Raw genomic sequence first — 25,199 nt, forward strand, 5'->3', positions numbered from 1 at the left:
TTCTACAACTTAGTCTTCATACATTTTATGGTATTGGCATGTGGTCTCAGTATTTTCTTTATGTTTTCTTACAATTTTGAAATTTACGTAGGGACTACATTGAGTGAGAAAGACAGACGGGTTCACATCACAGACTGTAAAATTAAGTCATATACGATTGAGTGGAGTTACTAAAATCTGTTATTCATTTATGACTGGTCCCCAAAGTCACATGGTACGGCAGGAGCGACGTGTCCGATTGGCCTCCAAAGTCACGTGATACGGATGATCAGTAAAGCCAAAACAGTCTTGAGGAGAGAGAAGCAGGGAGGCACTCGGCGGAGAAGGGTTGCGAGACATATTTTATAGTACTCACTTGGTATCGATACTTTGCTGGAGAGATTGATACCAAAAGAGTACATTGTAAATATCGATATATCGATACTGTAGTATCAATTCTCCCACCAGTAATCACCACAACTCACTGTGAACATGGTGGTGGCAGCATGATGCTGTGGGGATACTTCTAGGCGGCGGAAGACTTGTAAAGGTAAAGGGTAAAATACACACAGCATAATATAGGCAAATGCAGGACGACAATCTTATTCAGTCTGCTAGAGAACTGCAGCTTTGGGGAAGTTTTATTTTCCAGTAAGACAATGACCTGACGCCTAAAGCTCTTTACTGTTCTCACATACAGTTTAGGAACTGAAAGTTTGATGAACTTTATTCCCCAATCGAACTCAAAAGTTCCTGCACACGTTTTATGACAGTTCTTGTTCTGGGATCAAGTTTCGCTATCCAAATACCTAGCAAACCAATGACCAGAAAAATTCAGATAAGAAAAACGTTTGGTTCAGTGCAAACAGAATTCGAGACAGAGGGAAAGGAAATACGTTTTCCACAATCTATTGTGTTTTCCTTAACCCATTGTTAGCGATAGCTTCTCAAACTTCCAAAGTGCAAATTAACCTTCTTTGAAAATAGATTTTTAGTGTTGTGTTCAAATTTTTGATAACAATTTAGTCCAATATTGTTATTTATAGTATTTACACTACAGCGACAGATCCGCTATGGAGAAAATGAATGTGAGTTTTACATCTGGAGCCACACTAATGCATTCTATACACTGAGAGAATTGCAATGGGTTGTGGGATATATAGTTCCCTCCATTCCAGAAAAAAATATAGACACAGTCCGAAAAATTTGTCTCTCCAGGTGTGTTTACTTTTTGCATTAAAGCCATGAGTATTAGGGTCAGTAGTTGGCATGGTTCCTTGATTTAAAATGTTTTTCTATAACCTGGCATCTGGGAAACCTCTCATACGCAGCGTTTGGGAAAGGGCAGAGCCTTTGAAAAAAAAACTCGCAGGGTGATTGGATGAATGTTCTGTCACATCTTTATGGACCAATCAGAGCAACAAAACACATGACGTAGCCGCTACTGAGGTGTGCCCCTACCGGTGAGTAGGCTAAACTCCGTAAGAACTGCGTAACCATGGTGACCTTAGACATGTCAGTACACAACCTTTGTGGTTTTTGAAAAGAAAACAACTCAATGCTGTTCTTTGTTCTTCTTTTAACAAAGAAATGTTGTCAAGTTCTGATAAAACATACATTGTAGCAGCATCCACGCTAATGTCTAACGCCATAATTGCACCGGTCTCTTGTTGCTGTTCGCGTAAGCGGTTCAGATGGGAGCTTTGCAAGATGGATTCACCAGTGAGAAACATGAAAACGGGCGTATCCATCTGCTTTGCAAGGTGAGTTTTTTTGTAAGGATTTTGTAAAATATGTAAGGACGGCTTGAGTGGCGAATGCTGATTAACGTTCGGAAACAGAGCTGCTGAGTTTTTACCAAGTGGCAACCTCTGGTCCTGAAAAATGCAGCCAATGCGGAAGTGCAAAAATTTGCTATATCGCGAATGTCCTCTTGAGGCTGGCCGCAGGAAAACCAGAAGTTCTGTCTGCACACATGTTGAACTGGTTTACAGCCCGGTTCAAAACATCAAACGTGTCTCATTAGCTAGTGTCTTATTGTGCTCCCACTGTACGGGGGGTGAATTTTTTTGTACCACGATCGTTTGGATTATATTTAGGATAAACTTCACTTCACGGTGATTGGCGCATCTCATTTGATTGACAGATAGCTTGGCAGGCAGAGTCTGTCAACCGGAATGCTAGCTAGCAGGCTGACCAGAAGTCGCGCTTAGTGGGCGGCCCGTTAGGTTGATCTAAAGTTCGGTTGAGACCGCAATTTCAATATGGAAGCATCCACAAATGGGCTTCAAAAGCCGTTTGAGTTTGCCTATTGTAAGCAGACGACCGACGTCACACAGTGTTTGTCCAATTCTTTCTACAGTCTATGGTTTATACATGGTACACAGTGCAACCAGAAAGTTAAATATACAATTTCTCATTACTGCTGAATTGTGCACAAAAATTTGGACATACTATTGCACATTGCAAATATTACTAGTGAATGTTTCAGTAATGGAGAGCCTCTTAACTGGACTACTGGGAGGAGTTCTGCATAAAAATCTGACTTTAGAAAGGAAGGACTGACTTGTGGTATAAGGAAAAATTAAAAGTGTTGTAAATAAAAAGGGCAATCATTACAGAGGCTTAAATCCCATGGTTGTTTCCCCCACTAACTTTTGTCACTGGGTTTTTATTAACACTACACCTGCCTGCAGCAGAGCTACGACCACCAAAGGTTAATGTGTAAACTCTGCAGTGTGTCTATGAAGATGCCCACAGGAACATTGGCCCCTGATAAGGCTGCTGACTCACTGGACACACGAGTGGACAACTTCAGCTGACTGAAATATCTCTGGATGGCTCTGATAAAGCAGCTTTAAAGCTTTGGTGTTCGTCTTTTATGGTTATTAGATTGGATTTTTCTGACTAAAACCACATTTAACTAAAGTTGTCAAATGCTTCGATGGTTTTGATGGACTTGTAACGTAACTGAGCAGGTCTCTGGCGGAAAACTCTCTTAACACATTCTGGGCTTTTAAAGAAAACACAGACACGGCTTTTTAATAATGGACAGACGCTCCGCTGGTGCTGGAAGCTCGTTTTTCCATGTGGATGTTCATATTGGTGAGCAGGAACCTCGCAGAGGAATCCTGAAGCTCTTAGGCAGACTTCGTCCTCACTGGAGGGCAGAGGACATTCAGATGAAGGCAAGTGATTGTTCTGTTTACCTTGAGTTACCTGTATGAGTCATTCATTCAGTAATGACTTTGAATCTAGATGAAACACGGTGGATTTGAAGGACAGCACTGACCAAACTCACAAAGCAGATCTGTCTGATTTCATGCTCAGGGTTGAAAGACCAGACGCTCTTATAATGTCACACAGCTCGCCTCTAAGTGGCCAATGCAGGTGTGGAGTTTCAGGAAAATTGTCAGTTTAGGCTTTTCAGCATTGATAGGCTGATGTAAAGCTAGTACATGGTGACATTTTGGAGGGACATATTTCAACTCTTTGCTACAGTCTGCATGTGCATCAAAAAAGTAAAGATTTAATCCTTCGTTAAGGTTTATTCTCCAGACTGAAGAGAGTAGCTGGGATATCTCAGGTATAATTTTAAATGCAGAAACACTCCTCTTAGTGTTAGACCCTTAACCCAATCACAGCAATCCAGAATATTTTGATCCACTTTTTTTCTGCTTAATTTTCCAAGTAATATTACAGTATACAGTGGAACTTAAATAGTTGCTGAAGACAGCCTGTCTATTCTTGGATGACCTACTCATGGGTCTGTATGTGACTGACTGACTGAGTGACGATGCTTTCAGAGTCGTACATACAGAGCGGCACTCATCAGTAATGGCTGCCTCCACTGCAGATAACCTTGGATGTAGCTTTAGCATAGCATTTTACTGGAAGTAAACCATGTTTCTGTGTGAAATAAAGAACAACAACAACCCTTAAAGCCTTTTGTTATGTGAAAGATGTTTTGGTTTTCTGCTGTCCTGCTTTGGCATGAGATTATGAAAGTTATGGGGAAAGGGTTAGTTGTTGTGTGGGTGGTTGTGCACAACACCTTCTAATAGAGTGATTAGTTCAGATGTAGCTAAAGTTTTTCAGAACTGGACGACGTGTCTTCATTAAAGTAAGTACAGAGAGCAACACTGACAACTTTTCGTGACAAAACATATGTTTTCACTCTTTTCCTGGTCTGCTTCAACAAGGGTTTGTTATCGTTACATGTAAGGTTTAGCGATGCGTCCAATGGCTGCTGCCACAGTAGCTGTTAGCTCGGATGTAGCTGTAGGAAAGTGGCAGTTTAATTGGAACTGGACCAGATTTCTTTTAAAAACCCAAGCAAAGAGCCAAACTGAGAGCATGTCTTGGCAGAAAAGACATTGCACATCTCCTGATTGGCCTTGGCATCAAATTATTCACAGAAGCTCCGCCATTAACAATCTATGGCAGCAGTAACCTCTGCAAACTTTAGCACCTTCGTGCTAACAGTAAGGAGGGATTGAATTGTTGCTGCTTAGAGAGAGACAAAGCCACTGTCTGCTTTGTTTAAATATCCAGGACTAAAGACAAGTGAAATATAGATTCAAACACACCTTCAGCAGGTCAGATGTTTGTTTCTGCTGCATCTGGTTCAAGTAAAAATTAGACAAGCACTCCATCAGTTAGCCTGCCCCCTGACCTTATGGTGAACTCTGGCCAGAGTACAGCTGTTTGGCTCTGTGCCAGAGCAGAGGCAGAAGTTGGGGATTAAATTTACTGTTTTCTGGCACAAATCTCTCTGTAATGATACTTTAATGTTCACTGTGGCTTTCAATGAAGGCAGTGACATGGGCTTACAACAGACTGTACTGAGATGAACTGATCTGGGATTTTATATGCTTATAGCTTTGGGGGCGGGGTAATTCCCCATAGTGGCCCGTGATGTAGTGGGTCCCTATATTTGCCCTGCTCAAATTACACCAAGCCAGGAAAGAGGTGGACAACTTTCTAATAGTCTAAATCCAAAATTCAGTCAAATGTCAGTACTTTCACATGTTTGCAGCAGCCTTATTCCAACATATCTAGAGTGTTAGGACACAAAGTTTGTGTTCCCATTGGTTCCTGACCGGTGCTCTCCCTTCCCTGTCCCCCATCTGATCTTTGCACGCCATTCCTATGACGGGAATGCAAACGTGCGACAACGTGTCTCTTTTGCTGTCCCAGGCTTGGGCGGGACAGACATTGACAACATCAGAATGTCAAAATAAGCAGAGAAACTTTGAAATGACTTCTCTCAGTAATTGGTTCCCAATTTAAAAAATTTAGAACTGGTGTTATCTATCATATATCTGAGTTTTTGTAAGAACTTCTGTTGCTGCTTTTTGAGTACCTTTAAGTTGCTAAATCACTTGTTTAGAGAGCCCTGAGAACAGAGCATGGCAATAATCTAACCTGCTAAAGATAAAGGCATATATGAGCTTTTCAAGGTTAGAGCCCTGCTGTTCAACAACAATATGAAGGGCATTTTGGGGTGTTTTATGCAGAAAAAAGTAGGCCTTGAAATGACAGGAGAAGTCAGATATGGACTACTATTTAGTGGAGTCTGGGCTTTTCATGGACAGGATTACAACCAAATGGGCAAAAACATGTAATAAAAATGCCTAAAATCTATAAAATGTTAATTTGTGATAACTCCAAAGTTATGTTTTAGGTGAAATAACAAAACTTCTTGTTAAATGTTCCATTTACTTGTTAAATTTTGCTGAAGATAAAATCCTACCGTGGTTGAGATGTTGGTAAAATGTCAGAAAACCTAAAATGTCACATCGTCTGCACATATGTCCCCCTATAGAATAACATCCCTCAAAACCAGCAGAGCGTCCAAGGTTACAGGACACAATAGCAGACTGTATTATGTTTTTTAACCCTGGGAGAAGATGAGCAGTGTTGTCAGAGCAGCTGTTCAGAACACGATAATCCCTTTTCTGGTCCCATGTGCAAACACAAGGTCCAATCTTTCAGAGAAATAGAGTTTCTGTTTGTCAGGTGGCAGCACGTTGGGTGGGTGACCTCTCAATCTACAGCAGGTCCACATATGTACACAAAGGAGTGGATGATTCCTCTCAGCCTGCAGAGCCCAAACTGTCCCTTTAATGATGTATTGTGTTCTTCTTTTCAAGATTATACTACACAGTGAAAGGGAAAGGCAGCCACTAATGCTACTGTACTGTCGACTCTTTATCTGAGACCTGCTCTGTCAAATTACTTCCTTTTCAGCCTTGTTTAGCGTGAATATCCGTTTGACTGTTCTTACTTTTGAGGCTTCCTTTGAGGCCCTTTTTAATCTATTTTGGAACAAATAAGCACTAAAACTCAAGGTGATGCCTAAGTGATTTATTGACAAAATGCAATTCCCTGAAGGAAACAACTAATTACAAAGGGTCTCAGTAAATACTGGGGTTTGATTGGCTGCAGGTTGGCACTGAATTCCTGGCAATTTGCAGCTATTAAGCATGTATGGTGAGCAGTCTGTTTGTTGGTGCACAACCCCAGTTCCACTGTTGGGGCAATAATAAAACAGTGTTACTCAGCCCTGCTCAACCCTTAACCAAAGTGCCAAATTGTTGAAAAATGCCTTTGCAAGAGTCACAATCTAAGAGGTGAAAGTGGCAAAAATGGGCTGATTGGTAATAAAAGAAAGTTAAAAAAGGCGAAACAGTCAAAAGCAGCAAAGAAGTAGCAAAAAATGGACAAAAATGAGTTACAGGTGGCAAAAATTTCAAAAAAATGTAAAAATCAGTGAAAAGAGACTAAAATCAGTGGACGCCGAATAAAGGGGCAAAACTGATTTAAAAATGGATTAAAAGTGGCAAAAAAAGAAAACAACAGTAAAAATGTGGCAAAAATTAGTAAGAAGATAAAAAAAATGGCAAGGGCAGGAAAAAAGAGGCAAAACTGATTAAAAAATGGATTAAAAGTGGCAAAAAAGGAAAATACAACATTAAAAATATGGCAAAATGAGTGAAAAGAGACTAAACTGGGCAAAAGCAGCATAAAAGAGGCAAAACTGATTTTTTTTAAAAAGTGGATTAAAAGTAGCAAAAAAAGGAAAAAACAGTAAAAATGTGGCAAAAATGAGCAAATAGAGACTTAAATGGGCAAAAGCAGGATGACAGAGGCAAATACTGATTAAAATAGTCTAAAGGGTCTAAAGGAAAAAAAATGTAAAAATGTGAAAATGAGTGAAAGAGACTAAAATGGGCAAAAGTGGCAAAAATTGAAAAGTAGCATTCAGTGGGAAAAGGCAGCTAAAATGGGCAAGAAGGGGCAAAACATGGGGGGGGGGGGGGTGCAAACAGAACAGGAAAAAAGAGGCAAAAACTGGTGACAGGGCACAAATAAGTGGCAAACTTAGGCTAAAATAGCAGTTGAAATTAATTAAAAGTGGCAAAAAAAAGGAAAAGAAATGGGAAAAAAATGCAAATAGGGGCAATCAAAATATATTATAATATATTTTTAATATATATATGTATATATATATATATAATATATATTATTATAAATTAAGGGTTGACAGTTAAAGCCAACTCTACAAGGATGGGGACAAATTGATTAATGTTACTTGCAATGGATAACTTCCAAGGTCAAAGTTGACCTTTTTTAGGTTTTCTGGGGGGATAATATTTCAAATAAAGACACGAAAGGGACACATGTGAATCAGGAGCCACATGTTGAGCATCACTGGTGTAAAATCTAAATAAACACAGAATGTAACGCTTTTTAATCTCATGAACCCATATTTTATTCTCATTATACCATAATAATAGACATTTTACCAGTTAATGAAAATATGAGCTCATTTTTAATTTGATAGCAGCAACACATCTCAAAGAAGTAGGGACAGGGCCATGTCTGCCATTGTTAGCATCCCCTCTTCTTGGAAGCAAGGAGACCAGTTGCTGGAGATTTGGGAGGAATGTTGTCCCATTCCTGTCTGATCTAGGATTCTTCTTTGCTGGGTTTTTCCTTTTAGGATGCTCCAAATGTTTTCCATTTGTGAAGGTCTGGACTGCGAGTAGGCCGGTTCAGCACCCGGACTCTTCTACTGTAGCCATGATGTTGTGATGCATGTGGTATGTGGTTGAGCATTGTCTTGCTGAAATACGTAAGGCCTTCCCTAAAAGAGACGTCTGGATGGGAGCATATGTTGTTCTAAACACTCTGTATGCTTTTCAGCGTTGATGGTGCCTTTCCAGATGTGTAAGCCGCCCACGCCATAGGCACCAATTCAACCCCTTACCATCAGCGATGCAGGCTTTAGAACAGTGTGCTGATAATAAGCTGGTGGTCCCTTTTCATTTTAGTTTACAGGACATGGCATCCGTGGTTTCCAAAAAGAGTTTAGAATTTTGATTCATCTGACCACAGAACAGTTTTCCATTTTTGCCCGAGTCCATTTTAAATGATCTTTGGCAGCGAGGAGACAGTGGTGTATCTGAATTGTGTTCATATTTTGCTTCGTCTTTGCATGATACAGCTTTGGCACAGGGAACTGTGTTGACAGACAATGATTTCTGGAAGTGTTTCTGAGTCCGAGGATCCCGAACTTCTAACATTGACCTTCTGCATTGTCACAGAGATTTCTCCAGATTCTCTGAGTCTTTTGATAATTTAACTTAACCTTTATTTAATCAAGTTAGTCCCACTGAGATCAAAGATCTCTTTTCCAAGGGAGCCCTGGCCAAGAATGGCAGCAATGCAAATATTCAGAGACACCAAGTCCTGCAGTTTTAAACTCAGCCTGCAGATCGTTCAAAGCAAAAGGAGCAGAAAACCTAAAATCCTTCTTTCCCAACTTAGTTCAGATTTTTGCACAAATGGCACAAAGTCAAATGAACACAGGTTGTGCAATCCATCCTTGAAGATCGTAATATCATGTACCATAGTTGTGGGATAATTAAAGTCTTTGCAGTTTTACATTTGACATTTAACTTAAATTGTTCCATAATTTTTAAACATATTTTTATGCAGATTGGTGAACTTCTGACCATCTTTACTCCTGAGGGACTCAGCCTCTCTAAAATGCTCCTTTTATACCCAGTCATGTTACTGACCTGTTACCAGTTAACCTAATTAGTAGGGGTGGGAATCACTAGTGGCCCCACGATATGATATCACAATACTTGGGTCAGGATTCGATATTATTGTGATTTAAAAAAATTTTGCAATACAGTGAGTATTGCGATACCATCTATACCATCTTTTCAGCTGTTTAGCTGATCTAGCATTAGTCTTGTCCTCATGTTTGTCTTCTTTCTGCAGTATTTTATTTTCGTGTAGCACTTCTTGCAAACCTCATGTGTCATGCCCGTCTCATTCATGCCCTGCTTGCATTCCCAACGTCCTTTCCCTGGTGCTGCCATATTGGTGCTGACTTTCTCTTGCTGTATGACCACCACCTCTGCCGACCTCACTGGACAAACGATTGATTTTATTTTTCCATTATCATAGACTTCAGTTCATGTTGGCAATTAATTTGAAAAAAATCAGTTGCAAACTGCACATACTTTTCCAGCCTTTTGTTTCCCCATCCCTACTTTTTTGAGACGTGTTTCTACCATCAAATTCAAAATGAGCTGGTAAAATTTCTCAGTTTCAACACCTGATATGTTTTTTATGCACTATTGTGAATCTCATACGGGTTCATGGTGTTTCATTTACATTTAACACAGTGCCCCAACTTTTTTTGGGAATTGGGTTATTCAGCTAGGGAGGAACCCTAAAGAGTTAAATATCTAACAGTTAACTTAAAGGAGCCTTTTTCACCTGCCAGTCTCATAGTTGAAAACCTGCTTCTGATCATTCCAGCTCATAGATTAAGTTTTAAATGTCAGATTCAAGTTTCAAGGTTTCCTTTTATCCACACAATAAATAGTTAAAGATGTTAAGGTGGACATGCTTGTTCACTCTCCAGTCTGATGAAAACTCTTGTGTGCAGAGAAATGTGAGACTCAGAGACCTCAGGGACTGTGACACCGAATGAGAGACTCTGAAACCACTGAATGACAACAAAAGCCCCATGAGGCTTCAGCAGACAAACAGTGGTCAGTGTGGTGCTGCTGTGTACACACACTCGCTGTGGTGGGACTGCGATGTGGAACCTCGACAGGTTCAGCTCTTTCAGGCTCTGCCTCTGTTAACCTTGGATTACCATGCTGTTGTTCCTACTCATACAGATTAGGCCGAATTTTTCTGTTCGCAGAAGAAAACAGCAGAGAAAGCTGATGACTGCCCACCATCATCATCATCATCTTCTTTGTGGGATGTTTTTATGTGAATGATGGGAGCTGCTTCCCTTTTAGCCTCTGTTCATTCTCATTAACCTCAGGATAATAGAGGTCTACATCCCTCTACCACTGGCACACCTTTGCCTAGTGGGAAACAGTAATATTAAAGGGATATTTCAGTATTTTTGAAGTTGGATTGTATAAGAGGGTGGTTCTCAACCTTTTCAGCCCGCGACCCCCAAAATAAAGGTGCCAGAGACCGGGGACCCCCACTGTACCTGCTTGAACACAGCCATGCACATTTAAGAACAGTCATGTGCAGACAAGGCTGACCATTAGGGGGGAAAAATGGGAGAGCTTTCTTGGGGCCAGCAAAATCACGGTCATTGTAAAGTTAAGCTGTGATATTTTATATTTAATCTGAATAATTACCACTCTTATCAAAGAAACAAACATAGTTTTAATTCATTTGTGTAGTAAGTAACCCTCTTAAAAATGTAAATCCTTTTGTTAAAAACAGAATTAAAATATGTTAAAAATAGCTAAAATGGGTTAATAATGGCAAAAAATGGTGGGAAAGGTGGTGACATAAGATTTTAAAAGTGGCAAAAATGGGTTAGAGGTGCCAAAAATTAGGTAAAAGTGGCAAAAAATAACCAAAAAAGGTAAAAAATGGGTTAACTTTTTGACACAATTACCCATTTGTGACATTTTTTTGGTTAGGTGGTAAAAGGGGATTAAAAAGAGGCTGAAATGGCATTAAAGTGGGTGGTTAAAATAGGTGATAATTTTGGAAATGGAATGAAAAATTTATATAAATCTGCAAAAAAAAGGGGGGAGGGGGTTAGCAGAAGCAGAAATAGGCAGAAATGGGTTAAACTGGCAAAAATGGGCATATCAAATTGTGAAATTGAGTGTAAAAAGTGGTAAAGAGTAGTTAATAGTGGCAATAATGGGACACCAGAGCCAACAACAGTGTGGCAAGATTTGGTTTAGACGTGGCAAAACAGGCAGAAAAAAGTGATGGAAAGGGTTTAAAACAGACATTAAAGGGTTTTAAGTGGCAAAAATGTGTTAAAATTGGTGGGAAAAAGTGATGACTACGGGTTAAAATTTAGCAAAATAGGTATGAAGTGACAATGATGTAATTTTAGAAAATATTCTTAGTTTTTTTATGGCATCTGGAGACCCACCTTCACAGTGTCTCGCAACAGGAATTTTTTAAAGGATTCTTTACTATTGGGAGATAGGGCTAATGGCAGAGATCTGCACTGTTACCACTTCGGTGAGACCATGGGTGAGACTGTCAGTGCATCTGTTGGCACCGGCAGGCAATGCTTCCACCATGATGGTCCACCTGACAGTAGTGAAGCCAATGCTTGCCTCTCCATGTTTCCACCCCACCAGGGAGGGAGTAATCGGCGAATGCTGTGGTGGAGGACACGGGGAATTTTTTAAAAGATTCTTCACTATTGGGAGATAGGGCTAATGGGGGAGGTCTGCGCTCTCCGAGTGCTTTTCTAGTTTGCTAAGTTTTAGCTCTTTTTTTTTTTTTTTTAAATTTATTTTTGGGCCTTTTCGTACCTTTATTACATAGAGGAGGATAGTATATAGACTTGGAAACAGGAAAGAGAATGGGGGAGACATTCAAACCTGGGCCGCCCACGTACATGGTGCGCGCCTTAAACCACTCAACCATCTGAGCGCCCCTAAGTTTTAGCTTTTAAATGTACCAAAGATCATCTGAAGTTTTGCTGCACTTTTTTTGCCTCCTGAAGCTCTGTGGAAGACATGAAACTCAGAGTGAGGTTTAAGTAGCGTGCCAAATGTATACTTAGGACATATTTCACTAGGGATACTAGGAAAAAAAGCTTGTTGTGCAAACTAGTGTGACCTGAGCACTCAGTAATGGTAAAGTCAAAATGTTATCATATCCATAAACTAGATCTTACATCAGAGAAAAAGCCTCTTTTACAAGGCTATGAGTTGTCACAGCGTTATCGCTGTTATCTATAAAGTAACACCATAAGCACCAGTTTACGGCCTTCTTAGAATATCAGAGTTGATTTAAGTCTTGTGGACTTTTTGGAGACAACAGGAATGATGACTCTGTAAGAGCCAGAGCTTAAACCCTGAGGTGGGGCCCCTCTGCCTGAGGAGATAAGGAGGAAAAACATCAGAAAAATCTGAGTTTCAGTTTTCTTTAAAATCTCATCTTTTTATTGTTGCTTTATCTTTTCATTTCTTTTAATGCCTCTTCATCACTGATAGCCAGCAGCTGGAGGCATTAAGTTTTAAGTTGGTCTGTCCAGCCAAAGGTGATGATCTAGATTAGCATTTTCATTGCACCTTTTGGTTCCACATGTGACCAAGAAACTGAATTCTACGAGCTCTTATATTTCTGTAATTGAATTCCTTTTTCTCTGTAAATGAGCTGATCATTGTGTCATCCTCTTTACCTTTTGTTTTATCCATGTCCCTTCATTTCAGACCTTCACAGAGGGGATCACCAACCAGCTGATCGGCTGCTTCGTGGGCTCCCTGCAGGAGCCTGGTTGTGTTCTTGTTCGTCTGTACGGCAGAATGACGGAGCTCTACGTGAACAGAGACAGAGAGGTGGAAATGTTCCAGGTGCTTCATGCTCACGGATGCGGCCCTCAGATCTACTGCAGCTTCCAGAACGGCATCTGCTACGAGTTTGTGAGAGGGACGGTGCTGGACGACGAGCTGCTCCGACAGCCCTCCATCTACAGGTCTCTGCCAGATCAGCTTTTAATGTTTCTCTGATTTCTTTTGTCAAGACATCGATAGATCTGATCAGAGAGCGTGCACTGAGAACGAAAATGTTGGGCAATCTCTGCATTCACATTCCTAGGATAAAAATACAAATAATACAACTTAGCAAGAGTCAATCTTACCATTATGTTCAGCACCAATAACTGCACCACCGTGTAAAAATTCAATCTTGTAAAATAGAGCATAAAACAACAGATAATATAGTCGTTGCTTTGTATTAACGAAGATAAAGTCCCCATAAAAAGTTGGTGGTGTGGAGTGTTTTGCGACTTGTCTAATGGCCAAAAAGCTCTGCTTTGGTCTCATCAGACCAAGAACCGTCCCCCACGACCATGGAGAACTCTGGAGTTTTCTTCAACAGTGGCTTTCTCTTTGCCAACAGTTGTCTGCAGAGTCTCTCCCATCTCAGCTGCTGAAGCTTGTAACTCCTTCAGAGTAGTCATCAGTGTCTTGGTGACTTTACTAGTCTCCTTCTTGCACGGTCACTCAGTTTATGAGGATGGCCTGATTTAGGCCGATTTACACGTTTTTCATATGCCTACCATTTCTTGATGATGATTTAACTGAACTCCAGAGCTTTGGATTTTTTTTTGTATCTATCCCCTGACTTACACTTTTCAATAACCTTTTCTCTGAGCTGCTTGGGGTGTTCTTTTGTCTCCATGGTGTAATGGTATCCAGGAACACTGGACCTTCCAGACACACACTTTTTTTTTAAAGGGACTGTACCTGTTCCACAGCTCAAGTCAAAAGTTTATCTTAGACCTCACAGTAATACTTGAGTAGGTGGGACATAATGCATATCTAATACTCAGGTTCATGGGTAGAATCACACCACTTGTGCTGCTTGTAGTAATGAGTGTTGGCCTTTGTGAATTAGTTTGTATTTTCACCAAGACTTTTTGCATATAAAGGGAGGAATTTTGGGCCAAATTTTGGGATATTTACTCATTTAAATGCATGCAAACTGGACAGACACACCCAAAGTACTATTTGCTTTGCAGAGCAGTTTGCACGTTCTCTGTAGCTCAGATGCTGTCCTTTTCTGCCCTGAATTAGCACTGACCTGGCTCGTAGATCCAGTGGCGATTTAACATTTAGAACTGATCTATTTTAGCATAAAGAGAAACCTCGAGCATCTGTTTTCACTGACAGCAGGCTGTGTTTCCCAGACTAGGACCATATGACTGCCTATCTAGTCTGATGGGTTTGTGTTTGTATGTGTGTGTGAGCATTTCACTGGTGCTGATGCAGGTGTTTTCTTTTAATTATTTCAGCTGAGTCATGTTTCATGTTGAGCTATGTTGTTTAGCCGTGCCCTGCGTTTCATTCATCATGTTCATGATAACAGACCGGCATCATAACTCTCAACACAGGACAGAAGGACACAACGCAGCCAGCCGAGCTGAGCGGCCAGGGCCGCGACACACATCAATCACCCCTCTGTGCCTGATATGCCGCCAGGGGAAACCCAGGGAATTTTCTGTCACTGCTAAGAAGCTTAAAGAACAAGCTCTCAAGTAGTCAAAAGGTCACGAGAGCAAAAAAGGCCATTTTTTTTTTAAAAGGAGAGCCAGATAAGAGTGCTAAATGGAAAGGGAGTTGTGTTTCTCCTCTGATAATGGTTGTTTGTGCAATAACAGCATCAGCCTGGCTCATCTGAGAAAATGTTTTCTCTCTGCAGATTGATCGCGGCCGAGATGGGGAGAATCCACTCCATCCAGCCAAAATGTGGTCAGCCCGTTGAACCCTTCCTCTGGACCAAGATGTCTCACTTTCTCACACTGGTGCAGAGCAGTATGAATAGCAGCCCGGCTGAGCAGCGCTGCATGAGAAGGTACTGACAAAATGACTCAATAGATTTATATTTTAGACCCTGCTCAGAGCGCTTTTTCTCCTGAGATATTCAGTGCAATGTTTCTAAATATTTGAAATGCAACCAAAGCCACACACAGCTGAGCAGCAGCACCAGGAATGAAGACTCTTTCTCTGCTCACTTTAGCTGATTCTCTGCAGAGCCACATCACATTAGTCATGATCAGTTTTTGCTTTTTAATACAACACCATGTACCGTACTTATTAGGAGTGCTACACACAATTGAATATGGAGAAAGCAAGGACAGAGAGATCATCATACTGTGGATGGGGTTGTTAGGTGTGGTAAATTTATAAGAGGGGTTTAGGTTTTTTAGACATCCAGAAAAGATGGAAGTGAGCCTGACAAGCCAATACCATTGCTGTGTTTACATGCAATGTTTTTCAGTCTGATTAAAGTCATTAAAGCCATATTTAAATGGATGCTAAAAAATAATCTGATTATAACATATGCTTTCATCATATCCGGATCAACGTCAGCTGTCATTTAAGTATTCAGGCCCTGCGATTCTAGTTAACCTCCTGACCAGCGTTATCTTATAAGACAAGAAGAGACATGTTATCCAAAGTTAAATAACTTTTGTACAATAAATCGTAGCCACTTACTTGTCTTTTTCTGCAGAAAACTCTCCGTTGTGCCATTCTAATGACGCTATCCATGCCTTTGTAGGTCTTACAGAATGTTTTCTTGTGAGCCTGGAACTTGGGTGACATTCTGAGGTCTTTAAAGATGAAATCCACACCAGTAACTCCGATATTGACATCCTTTTAATCCATTTTATTATCAATTTTTCCATCGCTCCTGCAGCAAGCAGCTAATTCTGTCCACCGTATTGTCTGTTTGTACCCCACAATGCATTGTGACTCGGTTGTGACAACCAGTGGCAGGCTGTTAGATAGTCACACCATCCTTTGTGTGTAGCAACCACACAATGACACAAGTTAAACTAGGGCTGCAAGCAGCACTGAAGGGCCCTCGCACCCCTGTGCATGTCTTTCTATTTGGATTTGGGCATGGACCCAAGAGGCTTTTTTGTGGGTCTTTTGATGACCCATATGCAGACCAAAAATCATAAGCCTAGGCCGAATGGTGGACGGGGGCTGTATATTTAAAGGGAAAATTTAAAAGGGGGCATATTTTACCCTTTTAAGAAATTAATGTGTGATCATCCCTGTGAAGTTTGGTGATGACTGGCATTAGCATTAAAAAGTTAAAATGGCATTATTGGTATATTTTCACTGGAAAAAAATATACAAAAATCAGTTTAAGTTTGGGCTCTGGTAACGGCCCCACTCTATGGTGAAAACTCACAGTTTGCACAACTTTAGATCTTCAGGTTATCTTGTATGAGCACAAAAAATCTGGAGTCAATCGGGTGAAGTCCCTCGGATGAGTTTGCAAAAATATGAAACTTGTGAATCGCCCAAAAATGCAAAAATTTGAACTTAAGCTCTTTGTAGTGCACTTCCAGTACATTTTAGAGGATGACCCCAAGAGACTTTTTTTTTTTCATCTAATCATGACACATTTGTGTACCAATTTTCATGCCTGTAGTTTTTACCCAGTACCCTATCTCATGTTTGCTTTATGGACTTGCTGTTCCCACCAAAATACAAAGAATTCTACTGGGGACAAGTTTTTGAGCATGTTAAAGCCCCCAAATTAGCGACTCTTTCCTCAGAAAAATTACACGTACAGACACAATAAGGCCCTCGCTGACCCTAGGCTGGTGCTCTGACCCTAATTACAACCTTACAAGTGTCAGTGTCAGGTTTAGTGTGGGCACGTTGACCTAAGAGAGAACATATGCAAAGCTGATAGAACATGCCATAGGTTTTAAGCAATTATTATGAAGTGATAATTTATTATTATATCAGGTGCTGTTACAAGTATGATCTAGCAACTTAAAAAGAATATGATGGCAGCAGAACCAAAGATATTTTATAAATGCTTCAAATTATATATGCTTTTGTCACCTTTATTGTTTGAAAAATTAAGAATCTCTATCATCAACTGCATTTATCTGGCTACGGATGTTAAAAACCTGTCAGAAACTATGCAGGGTGAGTCTTGGCATAGCCATTTCCCTCTATCAGGTGGAGGAAAGGATTGATAAAACTGTTGATTTTCTACTGCACTGAAAGTCAGATCACTTTGAAAGGAATACATATTTGAGCTTTTGTTGGGAGGCTGCCTGATCGCCTTTTTGCATTTATCCTTTTGATAGAAACCAGCAGCATTCTCCACATCTCTATCTTTCAGGCAGCTGCACTTCCACTGCTGCCTTATCATTTTCTCACATGCGAAAAGCTCATTCATCAAAGCTGCAGCTCTCCGCCTAAAACCTCCACTGTTCGCTCCGATGGTGTTGGCACATTCACCTCTCTCCCCATGTGGACAGAGCCCCTCACACCGAGCTGTCATTGGTCAGAGGGACGAGGTGGGGGGCGTGGCTTGCGTAGCATTGACATTGCATTATCTCTGACAGGGGGTTACGGGGTTAGAGGTGAGTGGGGGGGCTTTCAGACAGTACAAAGAAACAGAGCTGAGCTACAAGCTTCCTGCAGAGCTCTCCCTTATCGGTCAAACGTTCACGCTTGTTTATGTTTGTGTGGAGGGGTCGGAAGTCCACAAAACTCAGGCTGGAGCCTCGCTGTGGAACAACTGAAGTTTCTTCTTTGAGTTTTATCAAATGGACATTTAGATCAGAGAGAGTCATCTATTAGAAATAAGGATTGTGGAGGAGACAGTCTCTTATGATAAGAGGTCTCCACTTCCTGAATGCAGAGACAAAAAAACTCCAAAATAAACCAGTTTCACTTCTATTTACTATTCAGCACAGCTAACACAACTTTCTTTTCTTTTTTCTTCTCATACTTTTTACTGTGCAGAACTTTTAGGCATGTTTGGTCCAAAAATGGTGGCTGTAGTAAGGCATCGATGTCTAGTCAGCTGCCTAGGTGGGATTGACACATCCATGTGGGCTGAGTAAGAGGTGGATGCAGTGAGTAAGCACAGCCTAGGGCACCATCCAGGGTGGTAGTAGGGTTGCCATGAGCTTCTGGTCGTACTGTGGATGTTCCAAGGGCTTGAATAACCAGCGGTGGTCTTTGGGCTTATTACCAAGTAAGATGTCATCGAGCTTAACCTTGCACAGCGAGTTTTTTCTGACTCTTCTCACATCCTCTACCCTGGGTATGAACTTTTACCTTTCTTTCGCCTACCTTTCTGGTAGGCAATGCAGAGTCCTTAAAAACTCATTTGTGCCCACCTCAATTAGGATTTTGAATAATGTTTCCTGAAAACGTCGCTGGATTGTGCGGTAACGTCATAGTGCTCTATGTTCTTTTTGCCTGTATTTTTTATTGTTATTTATTTTTAGCATTTTAAACTATTTCTAAGAGAGTCTTGTGCAATATAGGTAGCAATATTTGTGTGGTTGAATCTTTTATTGATATGTGCAACTCTGTGTACACAAGGTCATTGCAATATCAGGTCCTCAAATCTTCCCATTCGGCCCCCAAAATGCTATTAAATTTAACAGAACTTCTGGTCTTCTGTCTTTATATCCTGATAGCTATTAAATCAACCCCAAAAAGGATCAATATTGAAACAATTTCATTCAGAGTGATTTAGATTTGGCCCATTTTTACAGAGACCAGGAGCCCCTTAAGTGACAATTAAGTGTATCGTATCATATGTCCAAATAAGTCCCTATGGAGGACTCCTAGCCCCAACAGCCAGGCCCAAGCCACTCCTGATTCTCCTAAATGTCTCCATATCAAAATGCTGTGGGGGCTGGACTTGACATGAACTGAAATAAAATCTGTTTTTTGTCTGTTTAACACATACTCAAGAAACATTATTTCCTTCCAGTAATGGAACTTTAAACCTTTCACAGTGAGATCAGTCCCTATTGCCCATACCGCAGCCAGCCACAAGGGGGCGTTTGAGACATTTTAGCTACATATTTCTGGAGCCCTCTTGATGTCTATCACTGAGCTTGATGCTAATATGCGTGTGTGTCGTGAGTGGCCGAAAAACGTGCAGATCTGTGAAGATCCTCGGGGGGAAATAACCTTATGTGGAAAATTGATATGAAAACTTGAACTTTGATCAAGATAATAATGAGTATGTGCTTACATGCCAAATTACAGAAATACTAGTTTGCTTCTTGTTTGATAAGCTGCTAGGTTGGAGGTTTTCTTTGGACTTCAAGAGAGAAAGCAAAACTATATCATGCCATATTTTTGCCCCCTCAAACTGACTGAATTCAATAATCCTCTGGGGGACGGATGGGAAGCCATGGGGGCCTGATGTGGCCCCTGAACCTCCAGTTGATGAACACTGCTATAGATATATTGAAACAATGAACTGGTGGTTTACTTTGTGGTAAATGGCATGCAGTTAATAAAAAATAAATGGTATGATGCTCTTCTATGAGCTAATGGAGGATTGTTGGGTATTTATATTCCTCATTTGGGTCTGTCCTGTAGTTTCCTGGCTTTTTTTTTATTTTTATTTTTTACAGAAAACAAAATGTTTTGTGGAATATTCAGTTCACTCACTATGATTGCTTTTACCTTAATTAGGACGGGCCTCATATTGGAGCCCCTAAATTAAGATATTACCTTGTTTAATTCTGTAAACCAGGGGTTCTCATTGGTCCCGAGACACTGAGATGGGGCCTCCAGATGCTTTAAAAAACTAAGAATATTTTTTGAAACTACACTGTTGCCACTTTACACCAATTTTGCCAAATTTTAACACGTTTTTGCCACCTAAAACCCATTTTTTAATCAATTTTTAAACCCTTCCCACCACTTTTTTTCTGCCCTTTTTTGCCACTTCTAAACCAAATCTTGACACTCTCCGCCTATTGTTGGCTCTGTTGACATATTATTGCCACCATTGACCTCTCTTTACCACATTTTTTGCCACAATTCAAAATTTAATTTTTGCCAGTTTAACTCATTTCTTCCAATGTCTGCCTCAGCTAACCCTTTTTTGCCAGTTTATATCAATTTTTCATCCCATTTCACCAAATTTGCACCTATTTAAGACCATTTCAACCACACTTAATCCCCTTTTACTACTTAATATGCCTGTTTTTGCCACTTTAACCCTTTTCTGCCAATTTTTTTATGGTTATTTTTGCCACTATTATCTAATTTTAGGCACTTCTAACCCATTTCTCCTACTTTTAAAATCCGATTTCACCACCTTTTCCACTTTTTTTTTTTTTTTTTGCCATTATTAACCCATTTTAGCTACTTACTCCACAAAATTAAACAGATATTTGTTTCTTTGATAAGCGAAGACCACTGCTTAACTTTACAATGGGCCATGATTTTGCTGGCCCCCAGTAAGCTCTCCCATTTCTCCCCCCTAATGGGTGCCTTGTCTGCACATGACTATTCTTGAATGTGCATGGCTGTGTTCAGCCAGGTACAGTGGGGGTCCCCGGTCTCTGGCACCTTTATATTGAGGGTCGCAGGCTGAAAAGGTCAAGAACCCCTGCAGTAACCCCCTCCTTAAATACAACAAAAAGGCAGAGCGTTTCATACAGATTTTCTTGTGGTCGATACAGTCAGTAGTTCTCACTGTAAGTTGTGTTCTCTCCAAGCGTAAAGCCTGGAATTTTTCCCCAAACCAAGATAAAATATATTTACATAAAAATAAAAACTAGAGATATAACTGAAAAATGTGATGTATTGCATGGCCCTGATTGTAGATGTAAACTTATGCAGGAAATGAAACTAAAAAGTGAGGGAAAAGAGTTAAATCTAAAGAAAGTAACTTTAAGTTTTTGTTCAGTTCCTGAAGAGAATCTTTGGAGAACCAAGGTCTTTGTGTGACTTTGCATCAACTTTCTTTCTGGCTCCACTCTCTCCCAAAGTGAAGGGCTTTAAGCATGAGTCACAAGTGCTATAAAAGCCCTAATCTTTACAGTGTGTTGCTTTGTGTACGTTACAATGTGACACCAGAAGTGCAGAGTTTACGGCTGAATCATGAGGATCTTTTGTGCATCTGGAGAGGCAGACTGCACCTCATTACCAGGCCCAATAGATGGTGCTATATTGTGAGACTTTAGTGTGAATGGCGAGGTTTGCAGAGTCCACCGCTGCTCAAACACAGACATGAAAAACAACTCCAAACGATTAAGAAAATATAAATAATTTGGGTACATGAAATAATAAATAGTGTTGGAAAAGTAAAGCGCTAAAGCATAATTTATGAGAGGCTAATTTATGGTTAAAACTCACGTCTGTGGAGTGTGGGTCTGTTTGCATATTCAGTGGTCTCTTGAGTGTATGAGACACACATACTCACAGAGACAGAGAGGACTAAAAGAGATTTAAAAAAGGGGGTTTTAAACAGGCATCAGAGAAACTTTTGTGCTGGAGAATGTACGAGGGGCTGCGATGAATGTGATCTTCAGAGGAAACGGTGAAAGAAAGGCAGGAAGAGGGTGCACCTGCAGAGGAGGTCTTCAGCTCTCAAGCCACCCGCTGTGCAAAGAGAGAGAGAGGGAGAGGCAGCTGCATGGCTCAGAGAGAGAGAGAGAGAGAGAGAGAGAGAGTGAGAGAGAAAGAGAGAGTGCACAAACCAAGAAGTCAAAGAGAAAAGAGAGAAAAGCAATGGAAAGCAAGAGTGCAGCATCTTCTCCTTCCCCTAAAAGGCCCCCTGCTGTGACTCCGTTTGCTCTCCCATGAATCGCATAAAACTGCAGCTAGAGAAAAAAGAATCAGCAGTGCTTGGCTGGTGTTTGAAATCATATGTAAATAAGGCACATTGATAATGAAGCGCCAGAGGAGGAAATTCCACTAATTACCTTACAGAGACTTGACAAGGAGCAGGAGGCGAACGTACTTGACGCACTGTTTGGTATGAAAAGGCGAGAGGAAAAGATCTGATGGCAAGACGACAGGTTTCCATTTCGAGTCAGCGCAAGTCTTTCATTTAGCTTTTGACTCGGAGCAATCGCGGCTTTCTGTGATAAAGTCAGTTTTGTTAGGTCAAAGAAACGCAAGAGTTGAAAAGGAATCAGGGTGATTCAATGTTCCTCTGTGTTTGAGTTCATCTTTGAGAGGAGATGGATGAATTATGCATGTCAGAGGGGGTCGAGTTAAAAACAAAGATCTCATATGCTGATATTTTTGAGTGGCAACTCTCTTTTAGGAAGATCTTTTTTCTAAGTGCAATTGGACCAAAACTGTCAGCATATGAACAATCAGCGCAGTACTTTCTCTTACATTATTAAAAGATCCAAACTTAGGAAGAAAACTTCCATTTTCAAAAAAATACCTGTATTTTTGCACACTCATCTGCAGGTTAGAAGAAGGATATTTGTTATAATGGGTGCTTTTATATACTCAATCCTCCTTTGGTCAATCCAAAACAAAATAACACACTTATAAATCAAAGAGTTACCCTGATGACAACCCAAACGTCACAGAGTAAACCTGGTGACCATCCAACAGTCACATACAGTCCCCTCCAAAAGTATTGGAACGGTTGGCCCAATTCCTTTCTGTAGTCTAAAAACATTTGGGTTTGACATCAAAAGATGAATATGAGACAATAGATCAACATTTCAGCTTTTATTTTCAGGTTTTTACATCTGGATCCACTGAACCATTTTAAAGATAGCACTCTTTGTTTGAACCCACCCATTTTTCATGTGAGCAAAAGTATTGGTACACGTGACTGTTAGGTGTATTTTGTTGCCCAGATGTGTCCAATGACATTGATTATTCAAACGATAAATAGCCCTGAATGTACACTCTCAATTTCAGATTTGGGTTTTGCCTTTGGAGACTGCATTTATAGTTAGAGGTGTAACCAACATGAAAACCAGAGAGCTGTCTATGGGTGAAAAACAAGTAATTGTAAAGCTGAGAGAAGATGTCAGATCAATCAGAGCCACTGCAAAAACATTGGCCATGGCCAGTACAACCACTTGGAATGTCCTGAAGAAGAAAGAAACTACTGGTGTATTCACTAACAGATGTTGCTTAGGTAGACCAAGGAAAACAGCAGCAGTTGACGACAGAAACATTGTGAGAGCTGTAAAGAAAGACCATAAAACAACATTAAGTGACATCAGCAACAACCTCCAGAGGACACGAGTGAAGGTATCACCATCTACTGTTAGTGATATGAGCAACAATCTCCAGAAGACACGAGTGAAGGTATCACCATCTACTGTTAGTGATATGAGCAACAACCTCCAGAAGACACGAGTGAAGGTATCACCATCTACTGTTAGTGATATGAGCAACAACCTCCAGAAGACACGAGTGAAGGTATCACCATCTACTGTTAGTGATATGAGCAACAACCTCCAGAAGACACGAGTGAAGGTATCACCATCTACTGTTCACAGAAGATGTCATAAACAAAAGTACAGAGGCTACACCAGAAGATGCTAACCACTCATTAGCAAAAAGAACAGGAAGGCCAGGCTGGAATCTGCCAGAAAGGACAGAGATCACCCTCAAACCTTCTGAACAAAGTTTTCTGGACTGATGAGACAAAGATAAACCTTTACTAAAGTGATGGAAAGACTAAAGTTTGGAGAAAGAAAGGATCTGCTGATGATCCCAACCATATAAGCTCATCTGTGAAACACACTGGGGGTAATGTCATGGCTTGGGGTCGCATGGCTTCTTCTGGGACGGGCTCATTAATCTTCATTGATGATGTAGCAGAAATGATCTCAGAAGTCTACAGAAACATTTTGTCTGCCAATTTAAAGAAAGATGAAACCAAACTGATTGGGAGATCCTTCATCATGCAGCAAGATAATGACCTAAAACACACTGGCAAAACAACAAAGGAGTTCATCAGGGGCAAGAAGTGGAAGGTTTTAGACTGACCAAGTCAATCTCCAGACTTGAACCCTATAGAGCATTTTACCTGTTAAAAGAGGATACTGAAGGGAGAATCCCCCAAAACAAATACAACTGAAAGAGGCTGTGGTGAAAGTCTGGAAAAGCGTCAGGACTTGATGCAGGTATTGCAAGAAAAGGATTTCCAACTAAATATTAAGTCTTCACTTGAATCTGCTTGAAGTCTATCTGTTCCGATACTTTTACTCACCTAAGAATTTGGTGTTCCGTCACTAATAATGCTGCCTTCTAAGTTGTTTGTCCGATCCAGATGTAAATACCTGGAAATGAAAGCTGAAATGTTGATCTCTTGTCTCATGTTCATCGCTTTGTGTCAAATCTAAATGTTTTCAGTTTACAGCAAAAATAAAGGAACTGGGCCCACCGTTCAAACACTTTTGGAGGGGACTGTAGTTACTCTGATAACCACCCAACAGATCAGATAAACCGGGTGCACTCAGGTGATCATCTCCCTAATTGTGAGTCTTCTTGCACCAACTGACTGGAGCTTTGTTGAATTAGGTTTAATGGAGGTGACTGCTGTCACTTTTTTGCACAGCATATTCTTATTTGATTGACATTACTTTGTAGAAATCTGTTTTCACTTTGACCTTCACGTCTGTTTGTTTTTTGTCTGTCAAATTATTGATTTAAAAAAATCAATAAAAGGGTAAAACATCCATGGGGGTGTATACTTTTATAGAACCTGTCACACTTAGCAGAAACACTTTTCACCAACCCCTCTGATTTGGGGGTTTTTGAGTACTTTTGCATCTTTTGAGGTTGCTGAAATATTGTACATAAATACGCTGGTGACATGTGACTGTGCAGTTAAGGCAGTGAACAGAAGTTTGCCTACAGTTCTTGAAAATAAAAAGTAATTTTCTCTTTATTTGCTGTATAGGACTTCTATTTTTGTTGCCGTATACAGGAATGGATATTGTTTGTAGGTTCAGAGAAGGCTATTTCACATTATAGATGCTGTTATTTAATCAATCTTCCATTGATGAATCCAAAGCAGAGAGGAAAACTGAATAGATAAGAGGAAATGTACAAAAAATTGCCTTATGAGGATGTGTAGGAGGAATTGTGTAAGGCAGCATAAGATGGTCTGTGTCATGACTATAAACAAGGCTTGGCTCCTCTGCTTTTATTGTGCGTTCCTAACAGGCCTCACTAAATTATGTCTCCCAGTGTGTATAATACCAGAGCATTTGTTTGTTCCCCTTTGAATAAATAGGTGCTGTTTAAATTGCACTGTTTAAATTAGCCTCTTATGGTGGCCTGACCACTGAAAAGGAAACATGGAAATTAATTAGGAGAGGCGTGCTTATGCTGCATTTTTTCCAGGTGCTTTTTCGTCTGACGTCCAAGGACGTTTTGTGTGATAGA

At 40.4% G+C, this 25,199-nt stretch overlaps 1 protein-coding gene across 2 annotated transcripts in view; it reads left to right on the plus strand.

Annotated features, from left to right (window-relative positions):
• LOC121515220 (ethanolamine kinase 1-like) overlaps nucleotides 1-25,199 on the plus strand; it is a 90,295-nt gene that overhangs the window by 25,902 nt on the left and 39,194 nt on the right. The window contains exons 1-3 of one of the 2 annotated variants that reach the window (XM_041795872.1): nucleotides 2,774-3,167; nucleotides 12,732-12,994; nucleotides 14,722-14,874. In XM_041795872.1, coding sequence (XP_041651806.1) covers nucleotides 3,027-3,167; nucleotides 12,732-12,994; nucleotides 14,722-14,874 — 557 coding nt within the window. In that variant the 5' untranslated portion in view covers nucleotides 2,774-3,026. Of the gene's footprint in view, nucleotides 1-2,773; nucleotides 3,168-12,731; nucleotides 12,995-14,721; nucleotides 14,875-25,199 lie in introns of those variants that run through there. The other variant, XM_041795873.1, reaches the window with a different exon arrangement.

This window comes from Cheilinus undulatus, linkage group 9 (assembly GCF_018320785.1).
Source record: "Cheilinus undulatus linkage group 9, ASM1832078v1, whole genome shotgun sequence".
NCBI lineage: Eukaryota > Metazoa > Chordata > Actinopteri > Labriformes > Labridae > Cheilinus > Cheilinus undulatus.